The sequence below is a fragment of the Leucoraja erinacea genome, chromosome 18 (genome assembly GCF_028641065.1).
Source record: "Leucoraja erinacea ecotype New England chromosome 18, Leri_hhj_1, whole genome shotgun sequence".
NCBI classification, from domain to species: domain Eukaryota; kingdom Metazoa; phylum Chordata; class Chondrichthyes; order Rajiformes; family Rajidae; genus Leucoraja; species Leucoraja erinaceus.
In genome coordinates, this window is record NC_073394.1 from 1,300,214 (window position 1) to 1,320,785 (window position 20,572).

The 20,572-nt window shown below is 45.8% G+C and overlaps 1 protein-coding gene across 3 annotated transcripts in view; it reads right to left on the reverse strand.

Moving 5' to 3' along the window:
* Positions 1 to 20,572, reverse strand: part of ext2 (exostosin glycosyltransferase 2) — a 169,169-nt gene that overhangs the window by 82,642 nt on the left and 65,955 nt on the right. Inside the window, exons 1-2 of one of the 3 annotated variants that reach the window (XM_055649129.1) lie at positions 11,550 to 11,630; positions 4,045 to 4,604 (exon numbers count right to left, since the gene is read on the reverse strand). In XM_055649129.1, the coding sequence (XP_055505104.1) occupies positions 4,045 to 4,580 (536 nt within the window). In that variant the 5' untranslated portion in view covers positions 4,581 to 4,604; positions 11,550 to 11,630. Of the gene's footprint in view, positions 1 to 4,044; positions 4,605 to 8,712; positions 8,803 to 11,549; positions 11,631 to 20,572 lie in introns of those variants that run through there. The other 2 variants (XM_055649130.1, XM_055649128.1) reach the window with 2 other exon arrangements.

Here is a 20,572-nt window from a genome sequence, read left to right on the forward strand (position 1 = left end):
TCATACCTCTCCTCTGATTTACAATGCTCTCTTCATTCTTCCTTGCTAAATATAACATTCCACATTTTTGTTCAAATACTAGGCTTCATCTGGCATACATCTGCCCATTCCATCGGCCTAATCTACATCCTCACAGCCGATTACCATTCTCCTCAGTACTCACGGAATTCCATGCTCATCTTAGTTAGCTACACATTTGGAAACAGTCTGAAACACACAAGTTCAAAACAATAGACGATATATTAAGACAAGCAGCAGTCTTCAAACTATCCATTAGGAAGCAACATTTTCCTCTGATCTGAAAAGTAACTGGTGCCCAAACCAGACGACTCGTGTGTGCCTGTGCCTGTAATCACACATTACCATCACACCACCCTTAACTCTCTACTCTGACACCAACATCTCTTACTGATCTATGCACTGTGGACGGCGTGCCTGTAATTATGTAGTGTCTTATTGCTGACCGGTTAGCGCGCAACAAAAGCTTTTCACTGTACCTAGGTACACGTGACAATAAACTCAACTCAAACACAACTGTTTCCCACTGACTTTTGTTTTCAGTAAATTTCCTATTTACTTTTCCAAAAACATATTATTCATTTTTCCAGTTCACCAGACCAATGACAAGATTAATGTAGCACGATATGAAAGCCCAATTGCATTTCCTTCATCAAAAAAAAGTCCATTAAAACAACATTTTACAAAATCATATTGGCCATCAGTATTCAACCTATACTTGCCCAAGTGATCACTAATTCTATTCCCAATTTCCAAAAGTATTCCCCTCAACAAACAAAGCTACAGTTAAAGGCTTCTTTATTGAACGACAATCAACACTTGTTAACCTCAGAAAATACCAAAACATTCCCAATTCCCCCCCTGCTGGAGAGAAGGAATGGGTGACGTTTCTTCAGTCTGAAGAAGGGTCTTGACCAGAAATGTCACCCATTCCTTCTCCCCAGAGATGCTGCCTGTCCTGCTGAGTTACTCCAGCATTTAGTGTCTAATTTAAACCAGCATATGCAGTTCTTTCCTACAAATATCACCCATCAGTCTTTGACATACCCTTCCCTCATGTTGCTGCTATATGCTGCCAATCCTTCCACCAAGTCCTGATGTGGGATCACTACCAGAAATATTGATATACATCTTGTGCCTCCATAGATGCTGCTTCACTCAAGTTGTTTTTGCTGCAGATTCTAACAACTGCAGTCTCTTTTGTCTTCATAACAACCTAACATCTGCTGTTTGGATGATTAGAACTAATAACTTCAGAATTTCTCCCCTTTCCATCCTCAGTAAAGTCGGATGTACCTGATCCTGTTATTCACCAAGTACATAGCCTTTCTAGTATCAAGTTTTGATAACCTCGTCCATTGCTGGCAGCATGTTGTGGCTTGGCAGGCTCTGAAGTACTCACTTAGTATCTCAGCTCTGCCTTATGCCACAATGAGAGATTGTCTTCATCATGATTTTCCTCCACCTCGTCTCCATGGATTTAACGCACACATGAATATTGACGATCTTTAGATTCTGCTTGCCACCACCTCTCTCCACGTCTCTGGCTCTCGTGGGACAGGTTCACAGATAGAAACGGTTTATTCGGTTTACCACTTGTCCACTGAATGTTCCATAAAGGGGCTGATTCACACGTGTCCCCCACTCGGCATATATCAGTAATATATCTTTTCAGCTGAATTTTACTCTGCTTTCCAGGATTGCCAGAAGCATTGACCCCAAATAGCCCACCCTCAGGCATTACCTAGACTGTATCCAGTCTGAAACATAAAAAATAGGTGCAGGAGTAGGCCATTCGGCCCTTCGAGCCTGCACCGCCATTCAATATGATCATGGCTGATCATCCAACTCAGTATCCTGTACCTGCCTTCTCTCCATACCCCCTGATCCCTTTAGCCACAAGGGCCACATCAAACTCCTTCTTAAATATAGCCAATGAACTGGCCTCAACTACCTTCTGTGGCAGAGAGTTCCAGAGATTCACCACTCTCTGTGTGAAGAAGGGTCTCGACCCGAAACATCACCCATTCCTTCGCTCCAAAGATGCTACCTGTCCTGCTGAGTTACGCCAGCATTTTGCGTCAATCTTCTTGTATCTGAACTGTCATCTCAGGTCCCCTTGTTCAGTTACAGCTTTGACTGCCAAACCTTGATTCCAATTTACCCAAGCCACATCTGTTGCCAGCCCACTAATCAAAATATATTCTAAATGGATCAAAGATTTCTTGTCCTTATTGTTAGAACTGTTGGCTTCTCCATTCTCAGTTCCCTACAGCTTTTTCATGTTGCTCTTTTACCTTCCACCTATATAATATTCCCATCAGTTCACCGGGCATCTCCGTTTCTGAACTCCTGCCAAATAGATTTATCGTTGAAAACTCCTGGTTATCACCTCTGCATATCATTCTCCACAAATTTTTTCTGAACACATTGTTCAGGATCTCGTACCTAATCCTGCCTTGTTTTCCTGTTGGGTCTGTGTTAATGCCACAGTGTAATCCCATATTGTGCCCACAGTTCTCCTAGTTTGCTGCACTCTATGTGTATTCGCATACTAAACGCTGTATTCAGGCAGGTTCCACCCAAAGCCACAACATTTCCTGCTGTAACACAATCCACTATTTGGATTATTTGATGCACCACAAATGCCCATCTCTCTGTTCACCACAACTGCACAAGGAAGACCAACTATTCCCATCACATTCAACCGCATTGGTTTCACGGAATCCCACAAGATCTCACTAGTCACCGCTGACTCAACACTGAACTGAGCTAGCCACACATGTACTGTGTCTACAGGAGCCCTAAAGCAAGTTAGTACCCACCCACCTCTTCTCCACACACACCCCTCATCTAACCCCTCTATCATCTAAATGCATGTTGGATGTGTAATAGAATACACATGCCTTGGTAAGAGCAGCGCCAACAACAGACAAGATGCTCAACACCAACCAAGTCCAAGCACCCACTATGATAAGCATAGCAACGGAGACAATAGGTGCAAGAGGAGGCCATTCGGCCCATCGAGCCAACACCGCCATTCAATGTGATCATGGCTGATCATCCACAATCAGTACCCTGTTCCTGCCTTCTCCCCATATCCCTTGATTCCTCTAGCCCTAAGAGCTCTATCTAACTCTTTTGAATGCAGCCCGTGAATCGGCCTCCACTGCCTTCTGATGCAGAGAATTCCACAGCTTCACAACTCACTGGGTGAAAGTTTTTCCTCATCTCAGTTCTAAATGGCCTAATCCTACTTATTCTTAAACTGTGGCCCCTGGTTCTTGGCACCCCCAACATCGTAAACATGTTTCCTGTATCTAGCGTGTCCAATCCCTTAAGAATTTTATATGTTTCTAAAAATATATTTCTCGAAGTTTTTTTTTAATATTGTCATCTAAAGGCACATTTGATGTGTTGAAACAACCCAGATTCTTAATATAGAATTGTTGGCACATTATTTTTAATTACCTATTAAATGGAGTACATTAGCACTTCATTTATTTACTTGTTCTGTCACAAGTACCCAGTTTATGTTTTAATTTATCTTATTTTTGGTAAGCTTACTCTTGCAACCCAAGGCCCGGGCCAACTCTAACTCCATGCAATCTTTATATCAGCTTTTTAATCTTAGAAAGCCCAAAAAAAAAGTCAGTTTGCACCACCCCGACCAGCATTATTTTGTCCTAATTTTATTTCCTGCCACATGAACTTTGCCCTTGATATAGATTTCTGGAGAAAAATTAGAAGCGCAGATTTGGAGTTGATGATGTCTTCAAAAGGCTTAATTCAATTGTCCTCACTCTGTGGGAAGTAAGCTCAAATTCTAACTCCAATTAAAAATCCTGAAAGCTGAGGAAGGTACTTAGACAATACAACTTAATGCACAGCAGCTGAATTCACTCAAAATGCCCAGAAATAGATATTTAGATCCAACATGGATCTTTTTTTTTTTTTTTAATGTAAAGGAGCTTAATTATTTTGCAGATGAAGAAGCATGCAGGGTAAGAGTTCGTCGACACATACCTGGATAGTTGGGCCAAGGCCTGAGCGGTTTCCTTTATCCGGAGGCTGTTCTGATTCAGCACGTCAATCGATGGGACAAACAAACACGCTCTATTCAGATCATCTGTGTAGAAGTCACTCTCCGAAATAGCAGTCAATAGCTCATTATATTCTTTGGAGATAGTGTTGCTGACCACAGTACCAGACTCATCGACATACTTTCTCAGTGGATAGATATAGACTTTTATCCTGTTCTTGGGATTATACCCACAACGGTAAACGTCAAAGCAGGTGTGCATTCGACAGCTCAGATCGCCACGCTCGGGAATAGCACTGTCGTCAGTTAATTTGACCTCAGGAACATTGTGGATGCTGCGCTTTTCAACTGTCCAGTCACTGGTGGTTTCTATTGTATTTGGCCAGAACTGAAACATTCCTGTGGCGATGAGTCCAAGAAGCACCACTGAAAAAAGTGCAATGTAATAAATGCGATGCCTGGTTTTCATCCTGGGAATAAGGGTAGGGCCCCGGCTGCTGTACTTGTTTGAAGCATACATAATGCTATTGCCTTCCAATGAGGTCTGCAAGAAAAACGCACGCAATCACTAACAGAAGTACAATTATGACCATATCTTTAAAGTAAGCAAGTGGAAAGGAGCTACATTTAACTTAAAGATAGACACAAAGCTGGAGTCAGACAGCATCACTGGAGAAAAGGAATAGGTGATGCTTCGGGTCGAGGCCCTTCTTCAGATAACACACAAAAAGCTGGAGTAACTCAGCAGGACAGGCAGCATCTCTGTATCGGTAGCGTGGCTGAGCGGTCTAAGTCACTGGATTTAGGCTCCACTCTCTTTGGAGGTGCGAGTTCCAATCCCACTACTTCCAGCGGGATATTTTCGGCAGTTTAATCGAATCATTTGATTTGTGCAACATTTTTCCAGAGATGCTGCCTGTCCCGCCAAGTTACTCCAGCTTTTTGTGTTTATCTTCGGTTTAAACCAGCATCTGCAGTTCCTTCTTACACCCTTCTTCAGATATCCTTCTTCAGATGGATGATCAGCCATGATCATATTGAATGGCAGTGCAGGCTCGAAGGGCCGAATGGCCTACTCCTGCACCTATTTTCTTTGGCTGCAATCCTGCACCATCTTGTCCATTAATGCAAGCTCTGGATCAGATCTAATTTAACACCATTTGTTTTAAATGCTGCACTGGCGGTAATTTAAAGAGGAGGTTCTATGCTGCAAAACATTACAACTCCGTCTGAAGAAGAGTCTCAACCCGAAACCTGGTCTGTCAGATGAACACTAATTTCCGCAAATGTTGAAGACTTTTTAAGAAGCGTGCAACATGGTTACGTTGAGTGTTTTCTAATTAACAGGATGCAATATTATGATTAACCACTGTACTCCCACCTTATTATTTCATTGCAAATTCTATGTGAACAAAGCAGGAAAAACCACGTTATGTGACTGGATGCGATCAACACTGAATGAAGATGAACTAATACAATCACAATTACACACCCGGGAAAAACAGGTCCATGCTACTCAAGAATGTTTTATTGTCATGTGTCCCAGACAGAACAACAACATCCTTACTTGTAGTACCACAACACAATATGCAAGCATGGTACACTGTAAACAATATCATAAATGAGAAAAGGGTGTGTGTGTATATACACACACACACACACACACACATATACACACACACACACAAACACACACACACACACAGAGGGAACAAACAATAATAGTGCAATAATAGTCTATGTAGTTCAGAGCTTATTATAGGTTGTAGTGTTTAATAGCCCAATACCTGTAGGAAAGAAGTTGTTCCTGAACCTGAACGTTAGTTTTCAGGCTCCTGTACCTCCTTCTGATAGCAGGAGTGAAATGAATGTGTGGCCAGCATGGTGTGGGACTCTGATGATGCTGGCTGCCTTTTTGAGGCAGCGACTCCAGTAAATCACTTTGATGGTGGGGAGGTTAGAACCCGTGATGGACTTGGCAGTGTTCACAACTTTCTGCAGTCTTCTTTGCTGCTGGGCATTGAAGTTGCTGAACCAGGTTGTGACACAACCAGTCAATATGCTTCTCCTGTACACCTGTACACGTTCAAGAGAATCCTTCCCGACAAGAATCCTTCTCCAAGAATTAAAGAATTGTAAATAGTGACTGTTTCAGAAAACTGATTAAATTTAGTAATAGTGGAAATAAAAGCAGGAACTGCATGTTGAATGTAGGCACAAGGAACAGCAGATGCTAGTTTACAAAAACGTCGATGTTTCAGAAACAGAGCGGGTCAGGCAGCATCCATGGAGAACACGGGTAGGATCCCTTCTTCAGACTGATTGTAGTAGAGGAGAGAAAGCTGGAAGGTACAGGGCTGTGTAGAACTGGTTGCCAGCTGGGGATTCAAGAGAAAATCGTTGTTGCCAGACATCTAGGATCTCAGAGTGTGCCTTTCCCAAAGTGGACGTCTGGGGTAAGTTGGACATCAGGCACCAGTACAAGCACTGAGCCCACTACACCATGCTGGCATGCTGAAGATATAGTCAGCCTCGTGGGTGCAGAGGGTGAGCACATCTCAATAAAGGACACGCAGCCGGCGCAAAGGGCCCAGGACAGTTCCACATGCTGTAGCAAAGGTCAAAGAAAGGTAGCTTTCACTGTCCTCTAGAACTTACAAACTTAAAGTCAGAACTCAGAACACTACAGCACAGGAACAGGCCCTTCGGCCCACAATGTCTATGCCGAACATGGTCAAGACCAACTCGTATCTGCCTGCACATAATCCATATCCATCTATTCCCCGCATATCCAAAAGTCTCTTAAATATCACTTTCGTATCTGCTTCCCAGATTTTTCAAAATTACAAACTATCGGTAAACAAAATATTTCCTGCGAATGGTGTATAGACTCAGGCTTATCACAGGAAGAGATTCGCGTTTTTTCCATTCCCCATCCCTTCCAAAGATGGAAATTAAATATAAACAATCCTGATAGATGTGACTGTTGCAAGGAAGTGGATTTGTGTCTTAAAGAATGCCCAGCACCAAGATTTTAGTTTAGTTTTTATTTTAGAGATACAGCATGGAAACAGGCTCTTCGGCCCACCTAGTCCACGCCGACCATCGATCGTCGGTTCATGCTAGTTCTATGTTATCCCACTTTCTCATTCTCGCCCTGCACATGGGGGCAGCAGCTCTACCATTGTACACCCTCATATATGATTCTCTATATTTCAGGATGCCAGTAGAAGTTGGTGAAAATTGGAAGAATATGAATCATCTGTAAATTGAAGCTAGCTTTTAGATTTAGGGGGATGATGACAGAAACCTCCTTGTGGCGATCCTCGGAAACGATGACACGATGCACTCTGTGACAAGTCGGGCGACCAATTCTGACAACCTGTTAGATGACAACAGAAGCCAACAGCGAGCTACATGTCGTCTGACACACGAGGGAACAAACTACATTTAGGATAATGTAGTATATGGGAGGTGGGATGGTTGATGTTTCCCTCAACCAGAAACCAATGAAGTTGCTACAGTCATTTCATTTAGATTAGATTAGATTCCTTTATTGTCATTCAGACCTTTCGGTTTGAACGAAATTTCGTTGCCTGCAGTCATACATATAATAATAAATAACAAAACATACAATAAACACAAATTAACATCCACCAGAGCGAGTTCACCAGGCACCTCCTCACTGTGATGGAGACAAAAGTCTTAAAGTCTCTGTCTCTTCCCTCCTTGTTCTCCCTCTGCGTTGAGGCCATCCAGGCTTCCGATGTTGTGACCCCGCCGGATGATGATGAGTAAGTCCCGTGGCTCAACCGAGCTCCGCGAACGGGCCGGTTCAAGCTCCGTGGCCCAGGGTGGTCGAAGCTGCCGCCCTCCAGTCCAGCGGACGCAGCTGTTGTTGCGGGAGCTCCGGAAAAACAGGTCATCAACCTGTGACCTGCGAGCTCCCGACGATGTCGTCCACTGGGCCCGCGGCCGAGCCCCGAATTCAGGTCGCGGCCACCGGAACGCCGCCAAAGCCCAAATTCGGCCAGCCTCGCGTTGGTAAGTCCTAGCTGGCTCTGCCTCCGGAGCCTCGAGGTCGGTCGCTGTTGGAGGCCGGCAGCTCGCCATTAAGCTTCAGCACAGACGGAGGCAGAGAAGGGGGATACGACAAGAAGAGTCGCATTCCCCCGAAGAGACAAAAAAAAAACATGTTTCACCCCCCCCCACACATATACACAACCAAATAAACTAAAATTTAACTAAAACAGGACAAAAAAAACAACAAAAAAAGTAAAAACAGACGGACTGCAGGCGAGCCGCCCGTCAACAGCGCCACCACTTCCGGATATCACATCAATTCAATCACAATGCAAGGAATAAAATAATAATATTGTGCTTCGAATCGGGTTCCTAGACTGTATTACATCATGCAACCTCAGGAACATGAGGTTGCGAGGGAAAGATAGATCAGCCATGATTGAATGGTGTAGACTTGATGGGCCGAATGGCCTGATTCTGTTCCTAAAACTTCTGAACATTTCAAGAGCACTAATTTCTATACATGACCTGCAAACATTAGAGAAAACATTTTTCATATCAGATTTCATAAGTTACAGCAAAACACACACGCACACACAAAGACCACAACTTACAAGATTTGCACTTACCCGAAGTAAAGGATGTAACTCGTTAATATAATTTGATTCAAACAGATGATAAGAAAGAGTGAAGAGAAGAACTGTAATAAGTTGCAAAGGCTGCAGAGAAACAGGAGCAAGGGAGAAGAAATGGAAAGAGAGGGATTAAGATAAAATTACATTCAAGCCAAGAAAAGTAACCAACTTACAGTATGTTGAAACAATTACCATGTTACCAGGATGATATAGAAAATGGATTTTCATTACAATTATGGTTAGTTGCAGTTTTTAAATATTGCAACATGACCTCGACAAAGTACTTACACAATGCTCCATCACCTGTCATCTCCCTGCCTCCTTCCACACCCAAGTATTTTGTAATCATTTTGCTTCATCAATGACTTTGTGTTTCATCATTAATCATGTCATATCCTGCCCTCAATAGAGTCTGGTCATTGGCTCCAGACCAAGGAAGCAGAGTCTGTTGCTGGAGCACAACCCAACCGCATGAATGATGACTTCTCCAATTTTATGTGACTTGCTTACAAACACCCCTCTCCACCACCACCACCACCACCCCCCCCCCCCCCCCCCCCCTCTCTTCCTGTGCCCCACCTTATCATGCACCTATTTCTCTCTTCCCTTTCCCCCTCCTTCTGTGTGAATTTTATTTTCCTCATCTTTGTTCTAAATGGCCTGCCCCTTGTTCTTAAACTGTGGCCCCTGGTTCTGGACTCCCCAGCATCGGGATCAGTTCTGAAGAAGGGTCTCGACCCGAAGCGTCACCCATTCCTTCTCTCCAGAGATCTGCCTCATCTGCTGTGTTACTCCATCATTTTGTGTCTACCATCCACCTATCACATGCTAGGCTTTGCCTCACCCACACCTTCCACTTCCAGTTTTTTCCCCCTACTGCAATCAGTTTGAAGAACGATCCTGACCTATAACGTCACCTATCCAGGTTCTCCAGAGATGCCAGCTGACCTGATGAATTACTCCAGCACTTTGTATCTTTTTTGTGGACCAGCATCTGCAGTTCATGTGCCTACAATAAGCTGGAATAGCTTTCTTTGAAAGGCAAGAGAGACATAGTTAAGATGTATTCACCCCCAACTAAATAGAAAGAGCCCATTTCTCTTATGAGAGGTATTAAAATCCAAGAAAAATAGTAACAGGTAAAAGGGTTAGGAGACAGAAGAGCCTGTAGATGCAGTAATCTTAAGTAAAGAACATAGTGCTGGATTTAGGCAGCATCTGTGGAGGGAATTGACAGCAAAGGATAGGAAACTGTCATTGATAGGTTTGCAAAAGCCATTAGCATTATCAATCATCTTGAATCAGAATAATGACAAAGGATTCATGAAATAAACAAGCTATTTAATAACTGCCATGTGACAACAAAGGCCTTTAGACCAGGGGTTGCCAACCTTTTTCGTCCCATTTACCCCAGGCAACTTTAATAGCACACACAATGTTATTTCACTTGTTTATGAACTAATGATGAACAGATAGCAGTATACCAGAACCAAACACAGTCAGTCAAAGAGAAAAAATATGTACAAATCCAGAATCAACAAATTTACCCCCTGGGTAGGTTAAATTTACCCCAGGTTGGGAATCTATGCTTTAGATGGATAACATGTCATTTTCTCCTTGCATGTTTCAGCTTGTCAAAACAACCCCTGCTTACATACCATTTACTGCATCCGTATCGGGAGCAGAAAGACTTACTTGGCTTTTCTAACCATACAGAAGTTAAGAATTATATTCTTCCCACATATGATTTTCTTACAGCATCATACGTTCTTCTCGGACCTAGTCCTTTGTTAACCAGTGCAGACCAGCAAAGATAGATGACAAAATATGGCCCATCTGCAATGGCTACTGCAAAGGATTAGCCCTATCACCAAAACTGTCAACATACAATCCTCCAAACCCACTGGTAAGATAAGTGAACTGATACCACACCACCCTGACCCTCACATCACACAAGTCCAGGTGTATAAGCCTCTGCTTACAACTGACAGCAAAATTCAGTAATACGGATGTATAGGAAGGGACTGCAGATGTTGGTTTACACCGAAGATAAGACACAAAATGCTGGAGCAACTCAGCGGGTCAGGGAGCATCTCTGGAGAGAAGGAATGGATGACATTTCGGGACGAGACCTGAAGGATCTCACCCCGAAACATCACCCATTCCTTCTCTGCAGAGAATGCTGCCTGTCCCGTCCAGTAACAGGTACCCTGACCTTCCACAACGACAAGAAATAACCAGGATAAAATAATGAACAAAACACAGAGTGCCCGAGGAACTCCGGCTGAAGGTTCTCGACCCTCTCCATCCCCTCCGCAGATGCTCAAGAAGGAACTACAGATGCTGGAAAATCGAAGGTAGACAAAAATGCTGGAGAAACTCAGCGGGTGCAGCAGCATCTATGAGACGTTACCTAGTATTTCCTTCGCTCCATAGATGCTGCTGCACCCGCTGAGTTTCTCCAGCGTCTACCTCCACAGATGCTGCCTGTCTGACCCACCACTGTGTGTTCTGCTCAACACTGTGGCATCTGCAGCTCCTTGTGTCTCCGAGATGTTCTCAAAGACGCCTCCCTTCACCCACTGATGGGGAGCTCCGGCCCGCACACAGTTAAACCGGGCGGGCGGGCGGGCGGGGATATTCAGGGGGCACCCGGGTCTCACAACAAAAATAAAAGCCTGATTTAAAGTGAATGAGCCGCTGCTGTGGGGAGGGGAGACTGTCCCTGCCCGGGGAGACGGGAGACAGACAGACAGGGAGACAGGGAGACAGACAGACGGACAGCCGGCTACTACCCCCCCCCCCGCGCGGCCGTTGGTCCCCGCCGTTACCTGTTGGGAGCCGCGGCCCTCGCGCGGGGTTTAAACCCGTCTCTCCCATCTCCACGCAGGCCCCCGCCTCCTCACGCCCCCCCCCCCCCCCCCCCCGCCGCCTACACTCCCACACTGGCGCCCCCTGCGGCATCACTGCGGCATCACTGCCCCCTACAGCCCGCCCGCTACACTACAGCCCGCCCGCCACACTACAGCCCGCCCCTACACACCGCCCCCTGCCCGCCTGCCACACTACAGTCCGCCCGCTATACCGCCCCCTGCAGCCCGCCCGCTACACCGCCCCCCCTGCAGTCCGCCCGCCACACTACAGTCCGCCCGCTACACCGCCCCCTGCAGCCCGCCACGCTACAGTCGCCCGCAACACCGCCCCCTGCAGTCCGCCCGCCACACTACAGCCCGCCTCCACACTACAGTCCGCCCGCTACACCGCCCCCCTGCAGCTCGCCCGCCACACTACAGCCCGCCCGCAACACACCCTGCAGCCCGCCTGCCACCTGCAACAGCCCCCTACAGCCCGTCACACTACAGCCCCCGCTACACTGCCACACCCGCCCGCCACACTGCCCCCTGCAGCCCGGTGGCATCGCTACAGCCCACCTACACTCTCACACTGCCCCCTGCAGCCCGATGGCATCACTGCAGCCGCCTACACTGCCACACCGCCCCCTGCAGCCCGGTGGCATCACTACAGCCCACCTACACTGCCACACCACTGTCCCCTGCAGCCCGGTGGCATCACTACAGCCCACCTACACTGCCACACCACTGTCCCCTGCAGCCCGGTGGCATCACTGCAGCCGCCCACACTCCGCCCCCGCCTCCTGGAGCTGGGAGGCCGCAGCAGGATTCTGGAGCAAGAGGCTGGAAGAATGAACTAAGAATCCCACTTTCCCATCCACGCCCTACACACTTAACACTACACACAAGCCAATTAACCTACAAGCTCGCACGTCTTTGGACTGTGGGTGGAAACCGGAGCACCCGGAGGAAACCCACGCAGTCACGGGGAGAACGTACAAACTCCGTACAGTCAGCGCCCGTGTGGGGATCGAACCCGGGTCTCTGGCTCTGTGAGGCAGCAACTCTACCGCTGCGCCACCGTGTGGCCAAGTTGAACTGTTGCAGAGAGTTGCCTGAGGTTGACGTGGATGTTAAATACATCCGAGCAATTGGCTCTCGGAAATGTAATTGATTCTCCATGATTAATCCCACTTCCTTAGAGAATTGAAATTTCCAAACCAATGCAGCACCATACTATATTACACACTGCACTACTATATATCATTCCTTGGTTGAATGCTGCAACGTGCAAATGATGTGAGATTTGTAACACGGTGTGTACATGTGACCCAACATGCCTTTTCTAATTTCCATCTAGCATAGTTCATCTGGTTAAACATACCTCTGGCAATGCACTCTGTAAAGAACAGATTTTCAATATAGCAAAAAAGCAGTGCAATGAAAATAACATTCATTTTAATTAAAACACAGTTTATTTTCATAGGTTATGAAACTTTACAGCTCAAAGCCATCTACTTGAATTTAACGAGAATTTGTACACAAATAATGACAAGGGTAACAAATTATTATTAGAACGGAGACGAGGAAACAGTTTTTCTCACAGAGAGTGGTGAGTCTGTGGAATTATCTGCCTCAGAGGGTGGTGGAGGCCGGTTCTCTGGATACTTTCAAGAGAGAGCTAGATAGGGCTCTTAAAAATAGCGGAGTCAGGGGATATGGGGAGAAGGCAGGAACGGGGTACTGATTGGTGATGATCAGCCATAATAATAATAATAATAATAAATTGTATTTATTGGGAGCCTTTCAGACATCTCAAGGACACCTTACATAGGTTAACAGGAAACATAAACATATAATCAGAATAAAATAAATAATAAAGACATCACAGAAACACAAATTAAAAACAGAATTCAGTCCAAAAACAAAAATCAAAAACACAATGTGAAGAGAGAGCAGCGGCAGCTAAAGCGCGCCAGCGTCCACTCTCTCTTCACGGCAGCCATCTTGGACAAAGACTACCTTACAGACAAAAAATCATCCCCCCACAATGGACACTACTGTGGGGGAAGGCACAATGTCCAGTCCCTATCCCAAGTTCACCCCATAGTCAGGCCTATTGAGGCCACCGCAATTGCCTCTACGTTGTCCCGATGTTCATGGCCGTTCTCACCGGGTGGTCTTGCCCCGGCGTTGGGAGAGTCCTCTCAGCCATAATCACATTGAATGGCGGTGCTGGCTCGAAGGGCCAAATGGCCTACTCCTGCACCTATTGTCTATTGTCTATTATTATTCCAACAAGACCTTGACCCTAAAGATCAGTTTGATGTAGAAACAAGGAATTGCAGGTGCTGGTTTATGTAAAAAGTGCTGAAGTAACTCAGAGGGCCATGCAGCATCTCTGGAGAACATGGATAGGTGACATTTTGGGTTGGGACCCTGCTTCTGACGGTTTTCAGTTTTGGTGCACTCTATGTTAATCTGAATTAGAGAGACACAAAGAACTGCAGATGCTGCTTTACAAAAAAGAAAGATAACATGGATAGGCAACGTTTTTGGTGTCAGGACATTTTCTTCAGTCTCTGAAGAAGGGTCCCAACATGAAATGTCGTCTCTCCTTGTTCTCCAGAGATGCTGCCTGGCCCGTTGTGTTACTCCAGCACTTTGTGCCTTTTAACAAAGTCGGAATTACCACTGATTACCAGCAGATGGAGACTGTCCCAATACCATACGATAGAACTTTATTTATCCCAGGAGGGAAATTGATCTGCCAACAGTCGTAAAACACAAGATACATAAAAGATGAAATTAAAGAGACCAGTGGAAAGGATTGGGGATGTACAAAGACTGGGAGGGGGGGGGCTAAACAGGTTTAGCTCGTTGGCCCAGTCCTGATTGTTTTCCCTCCCCAGGCCACTGGTCTTCTTGTAGCCTGCAATGATCTTCATCCTCCTCCACGCATCTCTCATGTTGTTCTGCTGAAGTTTCAGCTCCAGCTTCCTCCTGTAGTCGCCCTTGCCCTGTCTCAGTCTCACCTCCAGGTCTTTCTGCGGCTGTTTCACCTCCTCCCTGTCCCCTGGATGAGAAGGGCCTTTATTCCACTGGTGACCCAGGGATTGTTGTTGGGGAAGCAATGTCGTCTCCTCAGGGAGTACGTTATCCACTCAGAACTTTGTGCCGCTGGTAACGTCCATCAATGTCCCCTCCATGGGGAGTCACAGAGTGCGTCCCAGTCTGTGTCCTGTAGAGCAACACAAGCCTCCTGTGACCACCTCCTCCTCACTGACCTTGTGCTCACAGGCAGCCAAATAATCTTCATTCGTTTCTCATCCTATCTTGCATCCAAATTGCAGTTCCACTTTTCTTCTACTCGATATATATAGCAGGTGGTACATGTTCTGTTTTGTACAGATGGAGATAAGGTCTCAGTAGATTATTATGGAATCCTCGCATCAGATGGAAAATAGGGACCAATTCCCTGATTTGTTTTGGCACAATATATGAATAGTTCCCTGGTGAAAGCAGTTATTAATCATTTTACTCAGGGAAAACTATTGTATAGAATTCCCCTGTGACCATGTGTAAATTTACTGAGCTATACTGAGGATATCTGTTCCTTACATTAAAGAGCATAGAAAAGTAACTATATTTAAGATCGAACAAATAATTGTTGGACAATATCTATTCCGCTATCACTTACATGAAAATCCAAAACCAGATTAGGTATTTTCCACATCCTAACCAGATCCAACAGAATATTGTTTTCCTGACCTTTCATTCAGTGCTCTGCAAGATTGTGGTTCCAAGAACAAAGCAGAACAGAACTATACTTGAGCAAAAATCACAGAGTGCTGGAGTAACTCAGCGGGTCAGGCAGCATCTGTGGAGAGAAGGAATGGGTGACGTTTCGGGTCGAGACCCTTCTTCAGACTGATGTGGAGATGGGGGAGGGGCGGGAACCCGCCCCTCCCCCACCTCCACATCAGTCTGAAGAAGGGTCTCGACGTCAGTCTGAAGAAGGGTCGTCAGGTACGCATCGTGGCATTTACACTAGCAACCCAGCCACTTCTCTGCCGGAGATGAGAACAAAAGTGGACACAGAGTGCTGGAGTAACTCAGCGGGTCAGGCAGCATCTGTGGAGAACATGGATAGGTGACGTTTCACAGAGTGCTGGAGTAACTCAGCGGGTCAGGCAGCATCTGTGGAGGACATGGATAGGTGATGTTTCACAGAGTGCTGGAGTAACTCAGCAGGTCAGGCAGCATCTGTGGAGAACATGGATAGGTGACGTTTCACAGAGTGCTGGAGTAACTCAGCGGGTCAGGCAGCATCTGTGGAGAACATGGATAGGTGACGTTTCACAGAGTGCTGGAGTAACTCAGCGGGTCAGGCAGCATCTGTGGAGAACATGGATAGGTGACGTTTCAGGTCGGGACCTTCCTTCACACAGTACTTACAAAATTCTTAAGGGGTTGGACAGGCTAGATGCAGGAAGATTGTTCCCGATGTTGGGGAAGTCCAGAACTAGGGGTCACAGTTTAAGGATAAGAGGGAAGTCTTTTAGGACTGAGATGAGAAAATCATTTTTTACACAGAGATTGGTGAATCTGTGGAATTCTCTGCCACAGAAGGTAGTTGAGGCCAGTTCATTGGCTATATTTAAGAGGGAGTTAGATGTGGCCCTTGTGGCTAAAGGGATCAGGGGGTATGGAGAGAAGGCAGGGATGGGATACTGAGTTGGATGATCAGCCATGATCATATCGAATGGCGGTGCAGGCTCGAAGGGCCGAATGGCCTACTCCTGCTCCTATTTTCTATGTTTCTATGTTTCTATGTTGACATTAGAAGGTAGAAGCAAAGAACTGCAGATGCAATTTCATTAAAAAAAAGACACAAAGTGTTGGAGTAATTCAGAGGGTCAGCCAGCATCTCTGGAGAACATGAATGAGAACATGTTCTCCAAAGATACTGCCTGACCCACTGTTACTCCAGCACTTTGTGGATTTTTTATACTTGACTTCAACATGCTAATCTCCAAGAGACAGATTTTGCAAACATCACGATGGCAAAATAGGATGGAGATAAACTGACCATCAAACCTCAGTGGCAGTAGTGGAAGGAATGTTACTGCAGCGTTGATCACTCTGAGGAAGCCAATATTCACATCTATGCTTGAAAGAACTTCAACAACACCAGATGCTGGGAATCTGGAACGTAACAGAGGTGCTGGAAACAGCATGGAGGCTGTGGTTGTGACCTGACTTGCTCTGTACTTTCAATAAGTTTTGAAACTAAAGAGAACTTGTAATGGTACATACACTAATGACAACATTTTGTTTAGCAACTCAATGTCCTATATCAGGAAGATAAAGCTGCATATTATACTCATTTTCTATTCGCACAGCCTGAATCCCTCTCTGTGAAGTTTAATGCTGACTGTCACACCGAGGCTTTGAAAATATAGATCAAATCATGTATAGAATAACACATCATCAGTGCAGCAAATGGGCCCCGGATGCATCAGTGTTGGCTGAACTACTTGCTGTTGACGAAATGTTTAAGAAGGAACCGCAGATGCTGGAAAATCGAAGGTAGACAAAAAATGCTGGAGAAACTCAGTGGGTGCAGCAGCACCTAGGGGGCGAAGGAAAAAGGCAACGTTTCGGGTCGAGACCGTGTCTCAAGTCAAGTCAAGTTTATTTGTCACGTACACATACAAGATGTGCAGTGAAATGAAAGTGGCAATGCCTGCGGATTGTGTAAAAAACTACAGAACAGAATAGAACAGAATCAGTATTTACATGTTAGAAGAAATGTTTTGAAAGACACAACACAACAGTAAATGAGTCCCTGGTGAGATCAGAGTTTACAGTCCTGACGGCCTGTGGCAAGAAACTCCGTCTCATCCTCTCTGTTTTCACAGCATGACAGCGGAGGCGTTTGCCTGACCGTAGCAGCTGGAACAGTCCGTTGCTGGGGTGGTGGGGGTCCCCCATAATGTTGCTGGCTCTGGACCTGCACCTGGTGTATAGGTCCTGCAGGGGGGGGGGCGAATGTAGTTCCCATGGTGCGTTTAGCCGAACGCACTGCTCTCTGCAGAGCTTTCCTGTCCTGGGCAGAGCTGTTCCCAAACCAGATTGTGATGTTGCCGGACAAGATGCTTTCTATAGCCCCAGAGTAGAAGCACTGAAGGATCCTCAGAGAGACTCTGAATTTCCTCAGCTGCCTGAGGTGGTAAAGGCGCTGCCTTGCCTTACTCACCAGTGTGGCAGTGTGTGTTGTCCATGTCAGATCCTCTGTGATGTGGACTCCCAGGTATTTAAAGCAGCTCACCCTATCCACAGTAGTCCCATTTATCTCCAGTGGCGTGTACATCCTCAGATGTTGAGCCCTTCTAAAGTCCACAATCAGCTCCTTAGTTTTCTTGACATTCAAGAGGAGGCTGTTGCCCTGACACCAGAGTGCCAGATCAGCCACCTCCTCCCGGTAGGCCTTCTCATCGTTATCTGAGATCAGGCCCACCACCACAGTGTCATCAGCAAACTTGATTATAGACTTGGAGCTGAACCTAGCCACACAGTCATGTGTGTACAGGGAGTACAATAGGGGGCTGAGGACGCAACCCTGGGGCGATCCTGTGCTCAGGGTGAGGGGATTGGATGTATGTCTCCCCATCTTGACCACCTGGGGCTTGGCGGTGAGAAAATCCAGGGCCCAGGCACACAGTGGGGTGTTGAGCCCCTGTTCCAGCAGTTTTTCGGCAAGTCTGGTGGGGACTATCGTGTTGAAGGCTGAACTGAAGTCTATGAACAGCATCCTCATATAGCCCCCCTTCTGGCTGTCAAGGTGAGAGAGAGCAGAGTGCAGAACCTGGGAGACCGCATCGTCCGTGGATCTGTTCGGACGGTATGCGAACTGTAGCGGGTCCATGGTGCGAGGGAGGAAGGCACAGATGTGGTTCTTGATCAGCCTTTCGAAGCATTTTATGACTACCGAGGTCAGGGCCACAGGTCGGTAGTCATTCAAGCTGGAGATGCATTTCTTGGTACAGGTACAATGATGGATCTTTTGAAGCAGGCAGGGACCACGGACTTGGCCAGGGAGAGGTTGAATATTGTGGTGGGCACTGGTGCAAGCTGAGTAGCACAAGACTTAAGTACTTGCCTTTTTCCTTCGCTCCATAGATGCTGCCTCACCCACTGAGTTTCTCCAGCATTTTTGTCTACCTACTTGTTGTAGAAGTTAGTTGAGTCATTGGAGACCCAAAGCATTGATCTCTGTAGAATACACGCACTGACTAACCTCCGCCAGTTAACTCGGAGATTAAAAGCAAATAATTAAATGTTCAATTACTTGAGCAATTAAGGATAGTGCTAAATCGATCAGGCATTAGATATAGTTGTTGGTCTTAAAGTGATCTTCTGTTCTGCCAAGAGGCATTCTATTGTCAGATTTTCTTTATTTGGTCAATATTTATATGGTTACCTCATCGCTTGTTGTGGGATTTATTCTTACAAGATTACATTTATATATCTAGGCGGTAGAGTTGCTGCCTCACAGCGCCAGAGAGCCGGGTTCAACCCTGACTATGGGTGCTGTCTGTACGCAGTTTGTACATTCTCCCCGTGACTGCGTGGGTTTCCTCTGGGTGCTCCGGTTTCTTCCTACGCTCCAAAGACGTTTGTAGATTAATTGGATATGGTAAAATTTGTCTCAAGTGTGTAGGACAATGCTAGTGTACGGGTGGGTGATTGCTGGTCGACACGGACTCTGTGGGCCAAAGGGCCTGTTTCCAGGCTGTAACACGGATTAAATAACACTGCATATTTTGGTCATCTGAACACTATAACCACTTAATCGTTAACTATTTAACTGGACCATAATTCAAGAACTGCTTTACATTTATAAATGCTGTTGAGTAATTTTCATCCTTTGTGTCAGTCCCAAAGGAGTAGAACCGTCCTAAGCCAGAAGGAAAGGTAATATTTCAACAGTGTTAGGTTTTTGCAACGATGCCAACTGCAAAGTAATCTGCCTTTGTTGATGTTTCCCCTGGGTCTATCCTGACATGGAAAACTGTGTATTCTCTTTTACCTGGTAAAGTCATTTCATGCAAAACGCGTGATCATTCATTTTAAATGCTTGGTGGTGGAGTTGTTGCCTCACAGCTCCAGTGATCCCGACCACTGGTGCTGTTTTTAAGGAGTTTGTACCTTCTCCCCGTCACCTGCGTGGGTTGTCTTCGAGATTTTCGGTTTCCTCCCACACTCCAAAGACCTACAGGCTTGTAGGTTAATTGGCTTGTTATGAATGTAAAATTGTCCCTAGTGTGTGCGGGATAGTGTTGGTGTGCGGGGATCGCTGGTCGGCACGGACTGGGTGGGCCGAAGGGCCTGTTTCTGTGCTGTATGACTATAAAAATCAGAATTTTGCACAAAAAAAATGCTTTAACACTCATGTACCAAATTAATGTAGCATGTTTATTTATTTCTAACAATCCTCGAAGGGCTGCATGACCTACTCCTGCACCTATTATCTATGTTTCTATGTTCCAAATAATTACAGTCTGCCCTCATTTTGGACATCACAAGGATTTCCCGTTAGGTCGTGGCTAAAATAAAGACCTCAGAAGTTATTTTTGAAATTAATCTCACAGCTTGGGATGTAATATCAGAGCTTTTACTCACAACCTCCAGTCTGTTTACCCAGTACAATAACCAATAACACAATAGGGTTGTGTAGAAATGAACTGCAGATGCTGGTTTCAACTGAAGATAGACACAAAATGCTGGAGTATTTCAGCGGGACAGACAGCATCTCTGGAGAGAAGGAATAGGCGACGTTTTGGGTCGAAGGAGTGTCTCGACCCGAAATACCTGCTCTCCAGAGACGCTGCCTGTCCCGTTGAGTTACTCCAGTGCTTTGTGTTAAATAATTGTAGTTGAGCAAGTTGTTGTAGCAAACTACAGCCATAAGGTGGTGCTACATGTAATCTTTCAAG